General features: G+C 55.7%; 6 protein-coding genes; 3 read left to right on the plus strand and 3 right to left on the minus strand.

Moving 5' to 3' along the window:
- The first annotated feature begins 358 nt into the window (after positions 1-358).
- Positions 359-1,702, plus strand: CHC_T00009222001 (Protein disulfide-isomerase, PDIA-5 Membrane). The gene has a single exon (XM_005716328.1). The coding sequence runs from the start codon at positions 359-361 to the stop codon at positions 1,700-1,702; it is 1,344 nt and encodes a 447-aa protein (XP_005716385.1).
- A 1,910-nt stretch (positions 1,703-3,612) lies between these two features.
- CHC_T00004880001 (hypothetical protein) lies at positions 3,613-5,359 on the minus strand. XM_005716329.1 is given in 2 exon segments: positions 3,613-3,916; positions 3,917-5,359. 1 exon segment carries the CDS (start codon positions 5,357-5,359, stop codon positions 3,917-3,919), a length of 1,443 nt encoding a protein of 480 aa, XP_005716386.1. The 3' UTR covers positions 3,613-3,916.
- A 914-nt stretch (positions 5,360-6,273) lies between these two features.
- On the plus strand, positions 6,274-8,552 carry CHC_T00010203001 (tubulin folding cofactor D, TBCD). Its single transcript, XM_005716330.1, has 3 exons — positions 6,274-7,182; positions 7,228-8,108; positions 8,282-8,552. Exons 1-3 carry the CDS (start codon positions 6,274-6,276, stop codon positions 8,550-8,552), a joined length of 2,061 nt encoding a protein of 686 aa, XP_005716387.1.
- A 1,678-nt stretch (positions 8,553-10,230) lies between these two features.
- On the minus strand, positions 10,231-11,337 carry CHC_T00004882001 (hypothetical protein). Its single transcript, XM_005716331.1, has one exon. The coding sequence runs from the start codon at positions 11,335-11,337 to the stop codon at positions 10,231-10,233; it is 1,107 nt and encodes a 368-aa protein (XP_005716388.1).
- A 1,018-nt stretch (positions 11,338-12,355) lies between these two features.
- CHC_T00008464001 (Protein argonaute 3 (eIF2C 3)) lies at positions 12,356-15,217 on the plus strand. XM_005716332.1 is given in 3 exon segments: positions 12,356-12,574; positions 12,668-15,088; positions 15,089-15,217. The coding sequence occupies 2 exon segments, from the start codon at positions 12,356-12,358 to the stop codon at positions 15,086-15,088; spliced, it is 2,640 nt and encodes an 879-aa protein (XP_005716389.1). The 3' UTR covers positions 15,089-15,217.
- Positions 15,218-17,790: 2,573 nt separating this feature from the next.
- On the minus strand, positions 17,791-17,853 carry CHC_T00004883001 (hypothetical protein). Its single transcript, XM_005716333.1, has one exon. It carries the CDS (start codon positions 17,851-17,853, stop codon positions 17,791-17,793), a length of 63 nt encoding a protein of 20 aa, XP_005716390.1.
- Positions 17,854-17,951: the final 98 nt, after the last annotated feature.

The raw sequence follows: 17,951 nt of genomic DNA on the forward strand, positions 1-17,951 counted from the left end.
TTCCGCCGCAGGCTACCTGGTAGGTAGCCGCGAGACCACGCCGGCTGCCACTGATCCGCACATATTTTGCAGCGGCCCGAGGAGGAATGACGTCACACGGCCTCTGTAAACCGCGCTGACCCCGCGCTGACACCGGCCTCGCGCCGCGCCCAGCCCACATTTTCCAGTCAATCAACAACTCCCCCCCTCTCTCTCTCTCTCTCTCAGCCCCTGCACCCCTCCCCACTCCCCCCCCCCCCGTCTCTTCTCTTCGCCAGCACTTGCTTGGTGAGGGATTCCCACCCCGCCCCGCACGCCGCCGCCGCCCCCCGCCCGCCGCCCGTCCCGCCGCGCCGCCGCGCCGCGCCCGGCTGCCACCATGCTCAAGCTGTCGTCGTACGACGTGTTCCGCAAGCTGCCGCGCGACCTCACGCACGGCACGAGCCAGGGCGGCGTGCTGTCCGTGCTGGCCGTCGCCCTCATCCTGCTCGTCTTCCTGTTCGAGCTGTGGACCTACGTCGCCGGCGAGGTCGAGACCGCCGTCATGCTCGACACCAACCGCGAGGCCCTGCTGCAGATCAACTTCAAGGTCACCGCCCTGCGCCTCCCCTGCGAGTTCGCCTCCGTCGACGTCTGGGACTACCTCGGCAACACCCGCCTCGACTTGACCAAGAACCTCCACAAGACCATGGTCTCCGGCCCGCGAGGCCGCGACATTCTCGGCGCCTATTCGGACGGCAATGCTTTCTCGAACGGCGACTCTGAGGACGAGGTCAAGGCACACATCGGCCTCAGCGAGAGCGAGGAGATCATGCAGAGCAATTTCGACCAGAAACTCGCGGAGAATGCATGGACCTTTGTCGACTTCTTCGCCCCGTGGTGCATCCACTGCGTCAAGCTCGCCCCGACCTGGGAGGCCTTTGCAAAGACTGTGCACGACAAGGACATCCGCGTCAAGGTCTTCAAGGTCGACTGCACGAAGAACGAGTTTCTGTGCCGCTCCCAGCAGATCTCGGGCTACCCGACCCTGCGCGTATACAAGGGCAACCACCCGCAGCACCCGGACTACTTTGGCAAGCGCACCGTCTCCACCCTCATCTCCTGGATGGAGTCTATGACCCACGAGCACGCGCACGCCAAAACCCGCCTCCACAAGGAGGAGGGCTGCCTCGTTGAGGGCGCCATCTGGGTCAACCGCGTTCCAGGCAACTTCCACATCACCGCAAAGTCCAAAGGCCACGACTTCGACCCCAAGGCCATGAACTTGTCCCACGTTGTGCATCACTTCTCCTTTGGCAAGCCGCTGCCGCGGAGAGTCATCCGCCACCTCCCTGACGATGTCAAGCGCAACATCAACCCGCTGGACGGCCGCTCCTTCGTCAATACCGAGGAGCACACCACGCACGAGCATTACATCAAAGTCGTCTCCACGCACTACCGCGTGGGCAAGTCCAGCATCTTCAACCGCGAGGACTCGCTCGGCTACCAGATGGCCACGTCCAACCATCGGTACAAGTCCGACCCCGGCATCCCGGAGGCCAAGTTCTCGTTCGACCTGTCCCCCACCGCCGTCGTTATCATCCAGGGCGGCAAGCGATGGTACGAGTTTGTCACGTCGCTGTGCGCCATCATTGGCGGCATCTTCACCGTCGTGTCGCTGTTCGACGGAGCTATGTACTCTATTTCAAAACGAGTTAAGGGCGTGCAAGGGAAGCTATCGTGAGATGCTTTTTTTTTTTTGTCGTTAGCGCTACGCACTGTGTAAAGTTTGAGGTTTTGTGTGGTTGCAGATGCTGGAATGTTCGCACTGCGGTGACTGCAGGGCGTGAAGGTAGTGTATTTGTTGGTGCTCGTGCAGTTTTTCGATGCCTTTGGGATTAGTAATGGCAGACTACAGGTCCGCGTCTGCGCTCCTCGGAGGCTTTGACATCGATAAAAAAAGGGATCGATAACTGCATGTCAAGTCCCAGTCCCAAACGTAATGCAAGCGGCAAGCGGCAAGCGGCACCCGGTTCCAGATACTGTACGTGTACCGTAGGGCCAAAAATACCAAATTCAAGCAATTACTTTCACCCCGCAGTACAGTAAGCAAGACCTGTGTCGTGTAATATCTCTTCTCACATGTCGAAAGGCACGTGCTCCTTCCTCACCCAGCTCGCCACCCTCAATCTTCTTTCACCAACCACTCTCCTACCCCCCCCGTGCATCAGCGCGGGTGTTCTTCTCTCCCATCATCAGCAGTTGCCTCGCCAACTTTCCCGAAATGGTATGCTTCCAAACTAGCTCTTCGCCACAGAACTTGTCACTGTGATTGCGCAATGACCTAACTTGCCTTCTACTTCTTTTCGTACTGTTTCGGTGACGTGCGTTGCAAACCCCCCCCCCAAAAGCAACCTATCCCGCTTACAACTAGGGCGCAGCACCGCTCCACGGCCCCGGAGCCCGAGGAGAAGAAAAAGATTATCTTCGACAAGGCGGAGTGGGAGGCCGAGCTCGCCGAGGCGCCCGTCAACAAGAGGTACGCCCGTCCATATCTCTGGCCTTCAACACTTATTCCGCTTGCCGATTACGAATCACGCAAGACCAACGTTTCTAATTGTCTTGCCTCGTTTTATTTCCACCTTTTTCCTTACGCACCACATCCGCAGGGAAATGAACAAGCTCATCATGAACTACCTCGTGATCGAAGGCTACAAGGAGGCGGCGGAGAAGTTCGAGCAAGAGTGCGGCACGCCGCCGGGGATAGACTTACCGAGCATTTCGGACCGCATGGCCACGCGCGTGGCCATCCAGCGCGGCGACGTGCAGGCCGCCATCGAGCGCGCCAACGACCTCAACCCGCTAATCCTGGACGAGAACCCGCAGCTCTTCTTCCACTTGCAGCAGCAGAAGCTCATCGAGCTCATCCGCGCGGGCGACGTCCCCGCCGCCCTGGAGTTTGCGGAGAAGGAGCTTGCCCCGCGCGGCGAGGAAAACCCACAGTTTCTCACCGAGCTGGAACGCACCATGGCCCTGCTCGCGTTCGACGACAAGTCCAAGTGTCCCGTCGCCGACTTGCTCGGCCCGGCGCAGAGGCAGAAGACCGCCGGGGAGTTGAATGCCGCCATTTTGACAAGCCAGTGCCAGGAAAAAGACCCAAAGCTGCCCGCCCTCTTGAAAATGCTTCTTTGGGCACAGGAGCAGCTCAAAGAGAAGGCCGAGTTCCCTACCATGGATATCGAAAAGGCCATATTGGAGGCCTCCAAGAGCTCCTCATGATCATCTTCGGCTGGCATTGATGGCAGACTTTGCGCATTGCCTTAGACGGCAATGTCGCCCCTACGTTTCTGTTGCATAACTATGTTCGCATAGAGCGTATACTGTGGAAGAAAGAAGGTGGCCTCACGGCTTAGTGCAAGTTCTCGGCGTTTGCCGACACACAGCTTGGAATTGCTTCACTTGCGCTGGACGAGAGACGGGAAGGAAATGTGAACACTCTGGCCGTAGCAGAGATGGTGCGTACTTTTCACGATTTCTTCGATATGGCAAAGCGACGCTCAGTGATCGGCGAGGAATAGCGGGGGTTTGACGTATTTTGGCTATGAGGGATTGCTCGAGATGGGAAGTTGCTACACGGGGCTGATGCCGTCGAGACTCGAGGGAGGGTAACATTTATAGGCTCGAGCCGTTGACGAAATGGCGACGACATACACGCGGGGGGATATGCGTTCTGTCGCTCGGATTCTCTCGGAAAACGAGCAGCTTGACAACGACAATTTGATCAAAGGGGATGTGGTAGATGCCTCATGCCATTGGGAAGAACTGCCCGTAGGAGACCGCCCACATTTTGTCTTCCGAAGCCCATGATGAGCGAATATTCTGCGCGAGGGACGTCAACTTCTAAACCGGCATACTTGCCTTGTACATGTCTGTCCTACATGGTTCCTTTCTGAAGTGACTACAAGGTTTTGAGGTATTGGAGTGTTTTTTCTGCCGACAAAATCCCAGACCGGAGCGCATCGGGGAGACCTACGCCATCACGATAATTGCCTCCAAAGACGAAGCCTTTGGCTGATTTTTCAGCTCGGGCCATAGTGCAAAGCGATTCATCAAATTGTGGATCGTACTGGGGGATGCCCCGCTTCCATGTCTTGACGCGAGAGAAAAAAGGATCCCCCTTGACGCCGAGGACATGACCCAATTCCTTCTTCGAGATATCAACAATCTCTTTCGCGCGCCGGAACGGGAGGTCAGGGTTACGTTGCCCCCCGACGTACACTGTCAAAAAGACCTTGTCCGGGTCGCTTAGTCGTTGGGGATAGTTGGACGAGGAAAAGTTGATTCCCAGAATCTGGCGACCTTCTACCGTGGGTATAAGAGCACCGAAGCCATCGAGCGGATGCGGGACCTGGGACTTGTCAAAGCCCATGACTACAACAGAGACGGGTGCGTACTTGATACTCTTGTTCAGCTTCTTGAACCCTTTCCCCAAAGCTGACATATTAGTGTAAATAGATTTGACGGCATGCGTGGGAATGGTGGATATGACAGCGTCGTACTTGCCCCGTCCGTTAATTCGCCAGGCACCATTCGGGTCTCTATCGAGCGTGCGGACCTTGCCGTGCGTATACAACCTCCCCCCTCTAGGATTGAGGTCATTGATGTTTGCGACGAGGGCATCGGTAACGACCTCCATCCCCTTATCATATGTAAAACTAGCACGCAGTTCCTTCCCTGTGTACGGCTTGTACCTTGGATCCGGCTTCGTTTTGCCGGCTCCGCGCAGCAAGGCGCCAATGACAGACCCGTGCTTCTGCTCCAAGCGCCACACCTTTCGCAAGGCATGCTTCATGGACAAATCTGCCGGCTTGCCCGAATAAGTGCCCGCGACCATCGGGTCGACAAGGTAGTCGACAACCTCGCGCCCGAACCGTCTCTGAAAGAAGGAGGCGACGGACTCCATGTGCGAGTCTCTGACGTCCTGCAGCCTGGCCACAAACGGCTCCTTAACGACGTGCCACTTGGCGCGCCACGAGAGCAGGCCAGTGGTGGCGAAGTGGAGCGGAGACAGCGGCAGCGGGACGAGCTTGCCGTCGCGCATGAAGTAGTAGCGCTTCGCGTACGGCGAGCGCGGCAGCATGCGCGGCTTGAGGCGCAGCTTCTCTTGGATGAGATCGGCGACGCTGGGGTGCTTGGCGTTCATCGAGTTGGGCCCGAGCTCGTAGCAGAAGCCGGCGTCGCACGCCGAGGTGACGGCGCCGCCCAGCCGGCCTGTGGCCTCGTACAGGTCGACCTTGACCGACAGGCCCGGCGGGAGGTCGTGCAGGAGGCGGAAGGCAGCGGATAGGCCCGCAGGGCCGCCGCCTAGGACGGCGACGTTGCGCTTGACGGGCTCGGGCATGGCGGAGAGGGGAGGGTGGCGAAGGCGGACGCGGGGGTGGCGGGGGAGGGGGGGGCCTTTAGGTACGGGTCGGGGAATTGGCGGGTGGTGTGGAAGGGATCGATTTGACCTCCGGGGTGCGTACAGTATGCTTCGAAATTTATCAAGGTTTTCCAACGGGCGCTCTGACGTGGACGGACGATGCCCTTTTTGCTGGGCGTGACAAGGCCATTGTTTCCTTGTCGCAACCCGCCCACCCTCAACATGAACAAACGTGAGGGCGGGTAGCGACTCCCTCGCCCATAGAGCGCTCCGCCCCACAAGCCCGTACCCGGCATGCATCCACCCCTCCCGCGGACGTCCCCTGCGTGCCGTATGCTCGCCGCTCACGGGCCACGCATGCTCAAACGGCAGTCGCACAGCGACGCGTGCCCGCATGCCCGAATGCGCGCATCTTTACGACAGCCTGCTGCTGCTCTATAGATTCTGCATGCATGAGGTTAACAGCAACTTGCGGTAAACGAAACGTTCACTGACAAGTCGTGAGGCAAGGCGCGCCCCTCGACATCAACAGAGCTGAGCGTGATGACATGCGCGGCTCCTAAGTCAGGACAAGGTGGGCCGCGCAGGCCGCGCATGTCATCACGCTCCGCTCTGGACTCCTGAGCGTCACATTTTCCGCCTCCGTGTACACGTGTCGCATCCAAATACTCCAGCAGTGCATATACCACGTGTACACGTTTCAAACAGTGTTTGATCCTTCCCGCCAAACGCCTTTTTTCCCCTCCCTCTTTCCCTCTCCCAATCCCATTCCCCATCCCCGTCCTCCACTGTCGCTCCCCCCTCTCTTCCGCACCCTCTTCGTCCCCTCCCCTCTTCGTCCCTTCCCCTCTTCATCCCCCCATCTGCTCGCCCCCCAAACACCCGCCCCCGCCATGTCCGATCCGGCGGTCACCCACTGCGACGCCGTGCTCCCGCACGCGGCCACGCTCGAAGCCCAGCTAGCCCTGCTTCAATCCGACGACCTGCGCACGGCCCGTCCTGCCTGTCGCGCCTTCTGCGCGGCCGCCGACGAGTACCTGCAGCTACCCACGCTGCTGGACCCGCTCCTGCCCTCGCTCCTCCCCCCGCTCTTCACCCTGCTCTCCGCGCGTCTCACCTCGCTCCCCGCCGCCCCCGCCGCCCCCACCGCCCGTGAGCTGCTGCTGGCCCGCCTGCCGGCCGACGCCCTGTACACCCTGTCCAAGGTCCGCCGCCTCAAGCCCTTCTCGCGCCACTTCCCGCACCGCGTCTCCCACCTACACGCCCTCTCGCGCCACGTCGCCCGCGCCGCCGCCGCCTTCCCGCCCGACCACTACTGGACCGTCCACTACGTCCTGCTGGCCTGGGCCGCCGTCGCCATCCAGCTCCCGTTCCCGCTGCGCACCATCCTGCAACCCGCCGCCCTCGCCGGCCTGCTCGACCCCGCACGCGACGCCCTCCACCGCTCCGGCCCAGTCGCAGCCGTCGCCGCCGCCTTTCTCGCCCGCCTCGCCGCACGCCGCGACGCCGCTGCCGAGCGCGCAGACCTCCTCGCAGCCGCCGTGCGCACCGCCCTCGAGCCCGCGGACTCCCCCGCCATGCGCATCCCCGCCCTCACCCTGCTGGCCGCCATCTTCAAGTTTGCCCACCGCGACGACTTGCGCCTTCACGTCGCGCCCGTGCGGGACGCCCTCGCCCCGCTGCTGCGCCCGCACAAGACAAACACTACAGAGGCCCACCTCTTCACCAAGCTTGGCGGGAGGCTGGCGCTCGCCGTCCTGCCGCCGCGCCTCGCCCCGTGGAGGTACGACCGCGGGAGGAGGGTCGTGTTTGAGAAGCGGGACGGCGTGCCGCGCCGCGCGGGAGAGGGGGTGGTTGCCGGCCATGTCGGCGTGGTGGAGGACGGGGAGGCAGAGGAGGACGACGAGATAGAGGAGGAGGCCGCGGAGACACTGGAGACCGTCGTGGAGATCCTGTTGAGCGGTTTGGCGCACCCGGACACGGTTGTGAGATGGTCGGCGGCGAAGGGCGTTGGGCGTGTCACCTCGCGCTTGCCGCTGGTGTACGCGCAGGACGTCGTCAACTCCGTGCTGGACTTGTACAGCCACGTCGGCGAGGCGCGCGCGGACGCAAGCTGGCACGGCGGCTGTCTGGCCCTCGCGGAGCTTGCGCGCCGGGGGCTCCTGCTACCTCGCGAGCCCCAGTTCGCCCAGACGTTCGACGTCATTGGGAAGGCCGCCGCCTTCGACATGCGCCGCGGCGCGAATTCCACCGGCGCACACGTCAGAGACGCCGCGTGCTACGGCGTGTGGGCGATGGCCAGGGCGTACTCGAGGGAAGACCTGGCCCCGTATGCAAAGCAGATCACAAACTGCATGCTCCCGCTCGCGCTGCTCGACCGCGAGGTGAATTGCAGGCGCGCCGCAGCCGCTGCGCTGCAGGAGTGTGTCGGGCGCTTGTCCGAGCGCCTGTTCGAGGATGGCATTAGCCTCATCACGCTGGCAGACTACTTTTCGCTGGGGGATCGCGTTGCCGCCTACCTGCGCATCGCACCCCAGGTCGCCAGTCTGGCTGGGGGCGAACATTTTGACTGCATTTTGTATCACCTCACGCACAAGAAACTTGTGCACTGGGACCCCGCAGTGCGCGCGCTCGCGTCTCAAGGGCTTGCGGCCTTGCTCGCAGTGGACAATGGCAATGTCATTGTCCAACGTGTCGTACCCAAACTGTTGCAAATGGCGAAAGAAAGGTATGGCAATCGCTGCAGTTTTAGACGCGCGGCTATTCCTTTCGTCCGCGGCTCTCATATCCTTGCGAGCAAGCGGGCACCCCTGACTTTGATTCTGACTCTTGCCCTTCTTCATGCGATTCCCCGACTTGGGTTTGTTGTCATCTCGCCGTTGTATTTGTCGCTCGGCACAGGGGGGATATGGTCATTCGCCATGGCGCTGTGCTCGGCCTGGCAGAAGTTGTGAGGGTTGTTGGTGCTGAGAATCTCGACCAAGCTGGGGCTGAAGTCCGCAATGTACTGGTAAGTTTCCTTGTACCTGACAAGAAGGCGCTTGCAGCTTTTTTTGAAGTCATTAACGATTGTTTCTTTGTATGTTTTCCCTATTGCAGCACATGCTTGAGGGGACCAAAGCGTTCAATGGCCGAACAGGGGATCGGATGCGGCTTGCCTGTTGCCATTTGATCGAATGCCTTGCAAGAGGTGCAGGCGATTTGTATGCACACTCACAGGCTGGGCGAAAAGATGCAGAACACGCGCTAGGCTTTCTTGAAAGAATCTACGGGTCCGGGAAAGAAAACATGTATCGAAAAGCGACGTCGGCGTACGAAGCGATTTGCAACGATGTCATTGCCAATGACTCCGACTGGCACATCAAGATTACGAGAAGAATACTGCACGGTCTATCGAAGGATAAATCCCCCATTCAGAAGAGAGGATTTGCTCTGGCAGCTGGGGTTTGTGGCGAATCCAAAGTCACCAATGAGGTTGTCAATGTTCTGTGTCATGAAGTATCGGCAAACACCGACGTTGAGACAAGGCGAAACCTGGCTCTTTCGCTCTCAAAAATCCCCGGCCGAATTGTCCGTGCTAGATTTGTTGAGGTATTGGATGCGCTTACCAACGGAATGAGAGATTTCACGAGAGATGAGCGGGGGGATATCGGATCCTTGGTGCGCGAGGCAGCCATGCGATCGGCGAGCTACATTACGAATTCCTTTTTAGGCGAAATGGCCACGTTTTCCGACTTTCAAGCGCAAAGAGAAATTGATGAGGCCCTTACGCGCTCGTTCCGAGGGATCATGGAGCAATGTTGCTGCCGGATAGACAGAACACGAGAAGTCGCGGGATCGTGCCTGAAAGAATATTGCACGGCCCTGTACAGACACAAAGGCGCCACCAAAACAGCCTCAATATGTGAAGAAGTCATCGACTGCTTTGGCACATTTTTGATTGAGGATGATGCGGATGCGGTCGGGCGAGTGATCGTGTTTGGAGATGCAGAAAGTGTATTCTCCGCAGTGCGCTACGCACTTAATATATCAGCGGTATCAGATGTGTTGATCCTTGGCCTAGTGTCGTCCGGCGGTGGTACGGGAAGCCAGGCGAAAGCCGCCGTAAACGCACTTGTGAGATACTTTGAAGATGAACGTGATCTCGAAAGGAAACGAGACCAATTTCGCATGATATTGCAGATTATAGAAAGCGGGGACGAGCGGTTAATAATGCCAGCTTTCTCTGTCCTCTCCGTTTTATTTGCCAAGCAAGTACTCTCGGATATCAATGCATCCGAATTCATTCGTCTGGCACAAGCAACCAGAGCGTCATGGCGCAAAAAGCTCGGCATGATCAAGAGAACTGTAGCTGCTGTGCAGTTGCTCAGCGAAATGGCAGGGACCTCTTTAATCGGAGACTGCTTTGATTTTCGAGAGCTTTCTGTGGGGCGTGTGTGCCTCGAAGCCTTGATGGTCGTTCTTGGGGGATCCATCCCTCGGCTTAGACGAATCACAGCTGATTGTATTTATGTGACCCTGATCCAATACGCTGTGGACGATATAGGTGAATTGGATGAGGCAGAAAAGTCGTACGTGCAGACTGAATGCCCTTCGGTGTTACAAGCTTTAGACGTGCTTGTGGGGACAGAGTGGGTTTACCTCAGTACTGTGGACGCCCGGAAACGACGCAATTTGCTCTGCAAGTTGCTCAAAATCTCACCACCAACGCTAGTGAAAAGTGCGACTCCGGCCGCTGACCAAAAAGTCTTAGTTGCAGTGCAGTAATACAAGCAAGTAGATAGTGTAGAACTGGTCCGCCTGTTGTATGTGCGACAGGAACATAACAGAATGGCAACATTTAACTCGCTCTAGGGCGCTTCATGAGGCAATAAATCACCAGTCTCCTCGACTGTAACCTCTCTACCTTCCTCTGATGACTGGAACAGTGCAAACACGGCGGCCATATCGTTGAAGCCATGCATGGCATCAAGCCGAGGGTGCACCTTTGCGCTCCGGCATGACTCAACAAAGGCTTCAAACTCGGCTTCAAGTCCTCCAAAAGGCACATGCTCTGTTTCCTCAACCCGCTGACCATTCTCTCGTCCACAGCTCACTACACTCACAGAATAGCCGGCCCTATTCCGGTCCCTGCGCACCATGACATCGGCCTTCTCGCCAACAACCTCAAGTTCCCATAAGGGCACACTCGACGCATACGTGACAAAAACCGACACCTGGACTCCACTTGTCATGATGGCATACCCCGCCACAGTATCAGCACCTTTGAACCACGCAGCCCTCCGATGGCATTTCGCGGCAATGCGGCAGATATCGGCGTCCATCACAAGCCTCAGGGCTGCAAAGTGATGTACGCATCCGTCCAGCAAAATGCCCGGGCCGTCCAACTCGAGGCGCCAGCCCCTTCCGTAGCGGCTGCCTTCGGGCATCGGGGATTTAACGTTAAGCCGAGCCGTTACTACCCCCCCGCAGGCCTGTCGCACGAGCGCTGCCGCACGTAGCAGTGCCGGCTCGAAGCGAAAGTTCTCTGCGAGCGCGAGTACTTTGCCCTTTTCGAATGCAGAGCTCGTTCTAAGGAGATCGCGGGCGGAGGGCAAGTCCAGGGCGAGGGGTTTTTCTAACATGACGTGGAAATGGAGCAATCTGGCAAGTTTAGCAAATTCGTTCTGCGGACCGGGAGGTAGAGCGACGATGACGGCATCGCTCTCACGGTGGGCGCGGAGGGCGTCTTCGACAGAGGCGTAGGGCGTGGGGTGCGATGGTAGCTGATAGTAGACGGGGGGATTGTTTGGATAGTGGGCGGAGAGGGAGTGTGCTGGGCCGGAGTGACGAGACCATACCAGGGTGATGGTGACGTGGTTGGCAGCAATGAGAGGAAGGAGGATGTGGAGGTGGGTCGTGGAGGCGAAGGTACCGGCGCCGAGGAGGGCGACTTTGAGAGGGGCTAGTTGGCTCATGGGGGAGTTCCGTATGAGGGGAGGCGGGGGGGGAGATGCATTGCAGCTGATAGGGGAGGTGTCGGCAATTCAAACATGAGGTGGCGGTTGTTCACAGTCGCAGTCTCGAGATGATGCGATAGTGAGCTGTCGCGCCCTTTTTGTACACGTGTTCCCCTGCTGGAAACCGTTTCCAGAGCCGTTGGGCTGGCGCATTTGCATCTCGTATTCCTTTGCAGCTCCATCCTACATCTGAGGCAATAATCTGAGCAAAGCAGAGGCGCACAACGGGTGGAACGCAGCTTTAAAGGTCATTGCGTTACGAGCCCGTTGTGCGGGCGGTTTGTTGGGGACATGTCCCTGCAATTTGATAGAGGAGCTTGCCGCCGATTGAATCAGCAGATTATCACCCCCCGCTCGCCGCAAGTCCATACATACCTGCGACGTAGAATAGCTTGTATGTCCTCTGTCGTGCGGCTATATCCGGAATAAAGCTCGCGAGATTCAACCCCATATGCGGTCGCCCATATGCGGTCAGGAGTAGAGTGACTTTTCAAGGAGCCGTAGAAAGCTACGCACAACATGTTTGATAGGTTTTTTTTCAACAACACTGAACCCCCTTCCTCCCGTTTCGCCTCTTAGGAGCCGTGGAAAGATAATATCGAGAACGCACAACGTGTTTGATAGATTTTATTTCAACAAGACAGAAACCCCTTCCTCTCGTTTCGTCTCTTATGTCCTTTGGATACACATCTTACCCTTTACTGCCCATGAAACGACATGGTACTTTTCATTCACTACAGTATATACAGTAGGGTTGTCCTACTTAAAACCAAGCTAAACTCGTACACTCGTCCTTCACCATCCTCACAGAGACAGTTTCTGTTCACCTCAACAACCTCGAACGACCACTATCTCCCTCTCTCCCCCTGTCGCCCAAGTTAACCCCTGGTTTCGCCAACGTCTAGGTTCTCACTGTACCAACTCTCTTCGTTTCTCGTCGTCCGTATATAAACGAACCGTCTACACTCTCACCGCCATGCCTCCTTCAGGCCAGGACACGCGTTCTTCTTCGCGCTCGGACAAGCGCCCCACCAATCGTGAAAATATTCGCTCCACTTCCCCGACCATGTCTTCGGATCGACGCATTCGTCCCATCCACCGTCCTGGCGTGGGCACTATTGGCGCACCATATAAGACAGAAGTCAATGTCTTCCGCCTCAACATTAAGCGCGGCTTGGTCGTTGCGCAGTATAACGTCAAAATATACAAGCGCAAACACCCCATGGACAAAAAAGGCAGGAGCAAGACACGCGGCGGCAGAGGCTCCGCGTCTTCCGATGCTTCGAAGGTATGGATGGATGTCGCACCCACAGATGCTATCATCTGGAACCGGGCCGTGTTTGACTGCGTCATTTCGAAGTATGGAAGGGAAATGGGTGTGTCGCTGGCCTACGATGGAAGATCCATCGCTTATGCGGCAAAGGAGATGAACCGCAAGTATACAGGTACAAAACTTCGTGTCTCTGTCAACCGGGATGGCCATCCTGCTTCCGACAGAGACCGACGCGGTGGATTTGTTGAAGATGTCGACGTGGAGATCAACCATGCGAAGAATCTGAAGTTTGAGGAGATCCTCCACAGCACGTCTACAGCCTCTGTGTACTCGGAATATCTGTCCGCGCTCGATGTTGTTCTGGCAGCAACTCCTACCAAGCATTATGTCCAGGTTGGCCGCTCATTTTATTCAGGGGAGCGTGCACAGGACCTTGGGCGGAGAAACATCACCGCCAGTGCTTGGAGAGGATTTTATCAGAGTGCTCGGTTTAGCGCTAAAGGCCCACTTATCAACTTGGATGAGTCGTACACCGCGTTCTGGAGGAAGGGTGGACGTCATCTTATCGACTTGGTTCGTGATGCCAATGATGGAAGGGATTTGAACGCAAGCGACAATCGCGCACTCAGAGACGTCTCGTCAAAGCTCAAGCTTCTGAAGGTTCGGGCCGACCATTCTGGTATTACGTATCGGGTGCATGGATTCTCCAACAAGGGCGCGGACCGTATCGTGTTTGACTCTGATGGACGGAAAATCTCCATAGCTGACTACTTTCACAACACATACAACATTCGGCTTCGTCATCCTCATCACCCATGCGTGAAGACCAACCCTAAGAGGGATACCTATCTACCCATGGAGATTCTTACCGTTGTAGATAATCAGCGACTCACAGGAACACTCAGCCCGGACCAGACCATGAGCATTGTCAAGATTGCAAGCACTAGGCCACAACCCCGTCGCGAAGCGGCTCTCAGGACTATTAGCAAATTGAACCATTCTAGCGATCGCTACTGCAAAGAGTTTGGTCTTCAGGTATCAAACTCAATGATGTCCGTCAATGCTCGTGTTTTACCCACGCCATCTATTTTCTACAAGCACGGCAAATCAATTAGACCACAGGGTGGTCAATGGAGAACGCGCAGCGAGAAGTACGCAGCTCCTGTCAATCTCTACACGTGGGCTGTGATCAGCATGTCTCGGTTACGGAAAAACGATATCTCAAAGTTTCTGTCCGATTTGATACGAGTTGGAAGAGGAAAGGGGGTTGAAATTCCGAACTCAAGGCCTATCGTTGTGGATGCCGACTACCGAAATGTTGCCGACAGGATGAGAGACTTAAAACGTAAGATCAACAACGACCCGAAGATGCAGGTGAATCGAATTCCGCTGCAGCTGATAGTGGTGATAAAGGATCGCCCTGACGCTCCAACATACAATTTGATTAAGCGAGTTGGTGATCTGGAGCTGGGCATTCCGACTCAAGTGTTACTGGAAAAACATTGTGGACCGGGCGGAAGAGGGCGGGATATGTACTGCGACAATGTCATGTTGAAAATCAACTCGAAGATTGGTGGTCAAAACTCGTTTGTCGGGACTTGGAGAGAGACCTCCAAAGCTATGCCGGACCTCAACTTTGAAGAGAGGCCATACATCGTCCTTGGGGCTGATGTGACGCATCCAATGGCGGGTGGGAACAGTCCTAGTGTGGCAGCGCTTGTTGGAAGTCGCGACAAACAACTGGTGCAATTCTCTGGTGCAATTCGAAACCAGACAGGTCGCAAGGAAGTGATCTCCGAGCTTGGGGATATGTTTAGAGAGGTGTATGGGCGATGGAGACAAAACTTCAAGGAAAGGCATCAGGCATATTCGGTCATCATGTTCCGTGATGGGGTGTCGGAAGGACAGTTTGATGAAGTAATGCAAGTTGAAATTACGGCCTTGCGAAAGGCTTGCGAGAAGATTGAAAAAGGATGGAGACCTCGCATCACGTATATCATTGTAACGAAGAGGCATCATGTTCGTTTCTTCCCCCAGTCTTCCAAAGGCCAAGACAGAAGTGGGAACATGGTTCCGGGAAGCGTGGTGGACACGGACATTGTGAGTGGGCGCTACTACGATTTTTATCTAAACTCTCATGCCGGTATTCAGGGGACCAACAAACCGTCCAAATACACTGTTCTTCTAGATGAGAACAACATGAACGTAGATGCTCTTCAAGGCTTTATCTTCAGACTTACTCATGGGTTTGTCCGGTGCAATCGGTCGGTGTCGATGGTGAGCAGTGCATACTATGCGCATCTACTGGCATTCCGAGGAAGGGCATACCTCGGAGAGGACGGTTCAGATACATATTCGATGGGTTCAAGTGACGCGCCAGTGCCTGCGGCGCCGCGACTTCATGAGTATTTGGGCAAGCGACTTTTCTTTGTATAGACGAAGAAAAGTGTGCATATAGTTTGTGGGATTTGTGAACATGATTGTATATCGGTTCGCTTTTGCAAATAGAGATTTAGAGAATGAAAATTGGGGAAGGTTGCTGTCGAACGGCACGGCTCATGCACAGTGACATGTCTCTAGGGCCTATCGGACCATTGTTCTCATATGAGGACACTTTTTGACATATTCTTTTTGCTTGACTTGCGCTTTCTAGACAAAAATGAAAAAAAGAAACTCCCGCCACCGTACTTGACTTCTGCCTCGGGACCAGAAAGATGTTTGTGAGGATTGCATGTTGTTCTTGGTCGTTTTTGGATAGGGCTGCGACAGAAGGGTTTTTAAACCAAGTTAAAACGGCATGTAAAATAACTTGTAAACCAATAACTCCAGTTCAGAAAAGGTACTGTAAGTATCTTTTTGCGTATTCAAAGGTGCTATCCCAGCGTTCTGCGAGATGCTATTGCCGAAAACAAGTTGGTTTAGGAAATAGTGTGGGGACAAAAAGAGAGGTGTCCTCATAATATGAGGACACCTCATGAGGAAATAGTGTGAGGACAAGCGCCGGTCGGATAGACACAAGAGTTATGTTGACAGTGGGGAGAGAAAAAAGCGACTGACTGAGTGTGGGGACAAAAAGAGAGGTGTCCTCATAATATGAGGACACCTCATGAGGAAATAGTGTGAGGACAAGCGCCGGTCGGATAGACACAAGAGTTATGTTGACAGTGGGGAGAAAAAAAAGCGACTGACGAATGCAATGGACGAAAGAAGAAATCAAAATACAGTAAAGAAAAAGAGAAGAAGAGGGTCGAGATGTTGGTAGTTGTGTGTGTGAGAATGAAAATGCCATGCGCAAAGAAGTTCAAGTAGTGAAGCAGTGTTTAGGTTGGAAAGTGTCGCGAGACGGCATTTGCTGTCCTTACTGCATGATGGTCAGATGGGCGGGCCCATCTGTGACGGACCAAGCACGCCAACAGCGGCTAGTTGGTGGCGACTACGGTGTTGAGCAGACGGTAGGTGCAACGAGGAGCTTCATTACAGGCGTCTGCAGTGGCAGCAACAGTAATTAAAGTTAGCTCGCAATGGTGTGTTGAAGGTTGTTGACCTGTGCGTAATCAGCGGTGGTTTGAGATTGTAAAACTTGGCAGTGGCGTGGGTTTGCTATTGCAAAGAGTTTCGAGACTCTCACAGCGTGGATGTCTGATTCGTCAGTTGCGTGCGTATGCGTTAACGAGTTGGCGTTAACAGCAAGTTGGCACCAAGTTGCAATGGAAAGCCGAAGAAACAGGGGTCATCTATTGGTGCGCCAGATTTCGTCGCGTGTACTCAAGTTGTGAGAGAGAAATGGTTGTGGGGAAGGATTTTGGTTATGTACCGCGGTGTATGTACCGTACGGTGCTTGTTTCCAAGTGTTAGGATTACTGTACAGGAAGAACAGGACGGGCTTTCCAGATGCGGCGTTCCGAATACGCCAATGCGGATGTGGTAACAAGGCAGCAACAAGGTAGTATGAATACCTTTTCCTGTGCTGTACGACTCTTTTGTCGACACGTGGATTACTGAGGCCTGGAACAAGAAGGAACAAGAATCACGGAATATATATATGCCATGGGAATGCATCAAGACTGCAAAACCAAGAGGTGCTCTACCGTGCATAACGCGAGGCTGTTGTCAGAAGGGCGTTGGTGGTTGAGGAGGGGTAAAAAGTTGGACTCCTTTACATTAATCAGTGTTCATGGGTGGGGGTTGATGGGGTTTTTGGTGTTAACGAATGTGTCAACCCTTGGGGGAGGAACAAGGTGATGTCAGGGCGACTGTAAGAAGATTGATAGTTGATAGGTTAGATACAACGCAGGAGAAGGGATGGGAAGGCATGCAGACACAAAAAAAGTGGTGTAGTGTAGACTAGAATTGACACAAATACAAGTGTGAATCGGGGGACTCCGTACGTACACTCCTTTACTGAACTTTACTGCAGAGGCTGGAGAGAGGAGGGGAATATTTATTCGTGGGGATTAGGCAAAAGGAGGTGATGGGAAGCGGGAGGAAGTCTGCGACGGAGAGGAGGCGTTTTAAGCTGGCAAGCACCTGCGGGTAAACGGGGAAGCGGGAGGAAAGTTCGCGACAGAGAGGAGGCGTTTTAAGTTATAAACTGGCAGGCAACTGCGGGTAAACGGGGAAGCGGGAGGAAGTCTGCGACAGAGAGGAGGCGTTTTAAGTTATAAACTGGCAAGCAACTGCGGGTAAAGGTTAAACCCAAGGTTAAACGGGGAAGCGGAACGAGTGACAAATTAAGGAAATTGATTTGGCACGGCGGGAGAGGAGGCTCCAGTTGAAGACTCGAGAGCGAGGGTGCCGCCCGCTATGCCGCCTCCCGCCGGGACGCGACGCTGATGGAGCCGCTGCAGGGCTGGAGGTGTGAGAACCCGCCGTCGTGCGAGCGGTAAAGACTTTTACCTTTACCCATCTTGGGGCACGCGGCGCGGAGCGGATGGGAGCGTCCGGGGAGGCCGCACTGTTTACAGCCGCGATTCCACGCCACAGCGCAGCCGGTGCCACGCAAGCGGGCGTCTTGCGACGAGGTAACGAGCGCGGGCTGTTGTGTTTCTGTTTCTCAAGCGTGCGACGCGGTGTGGCGAGGGCGGGCTGTTGTGTTCCTGTTCTCAAGCCATTGGGTCACCGAGATTAGCGCAGTGACATCAACGCCATCCTCGAACCGGCGCCTTGTGTCTCAAGGCCCTGCTACCGTTGCTGCCGCGCATGGCTGTACCGCCTGCTCAACTATTCTTCGAAGGGTAATTATATCTACCCATCGTCCGACCTCCACTCTCCCCTGGGAATCGACATCTTGGGGAATGAT

Source organism: Chondrus crispus, genomic scaffold (assembly GCF_000350225.1).
Source record: "Chondrus crispus Stackhouse genomic scaffold, scaffold_257, whole genome shotgun sequence".
NCBI classification, from domain to species: domain Eukaryota; phylum Rhodophyta; class Florideophyceae; order Gigartinales; family Gigartinaceae; genus Chondrus; species Chondrus crispus.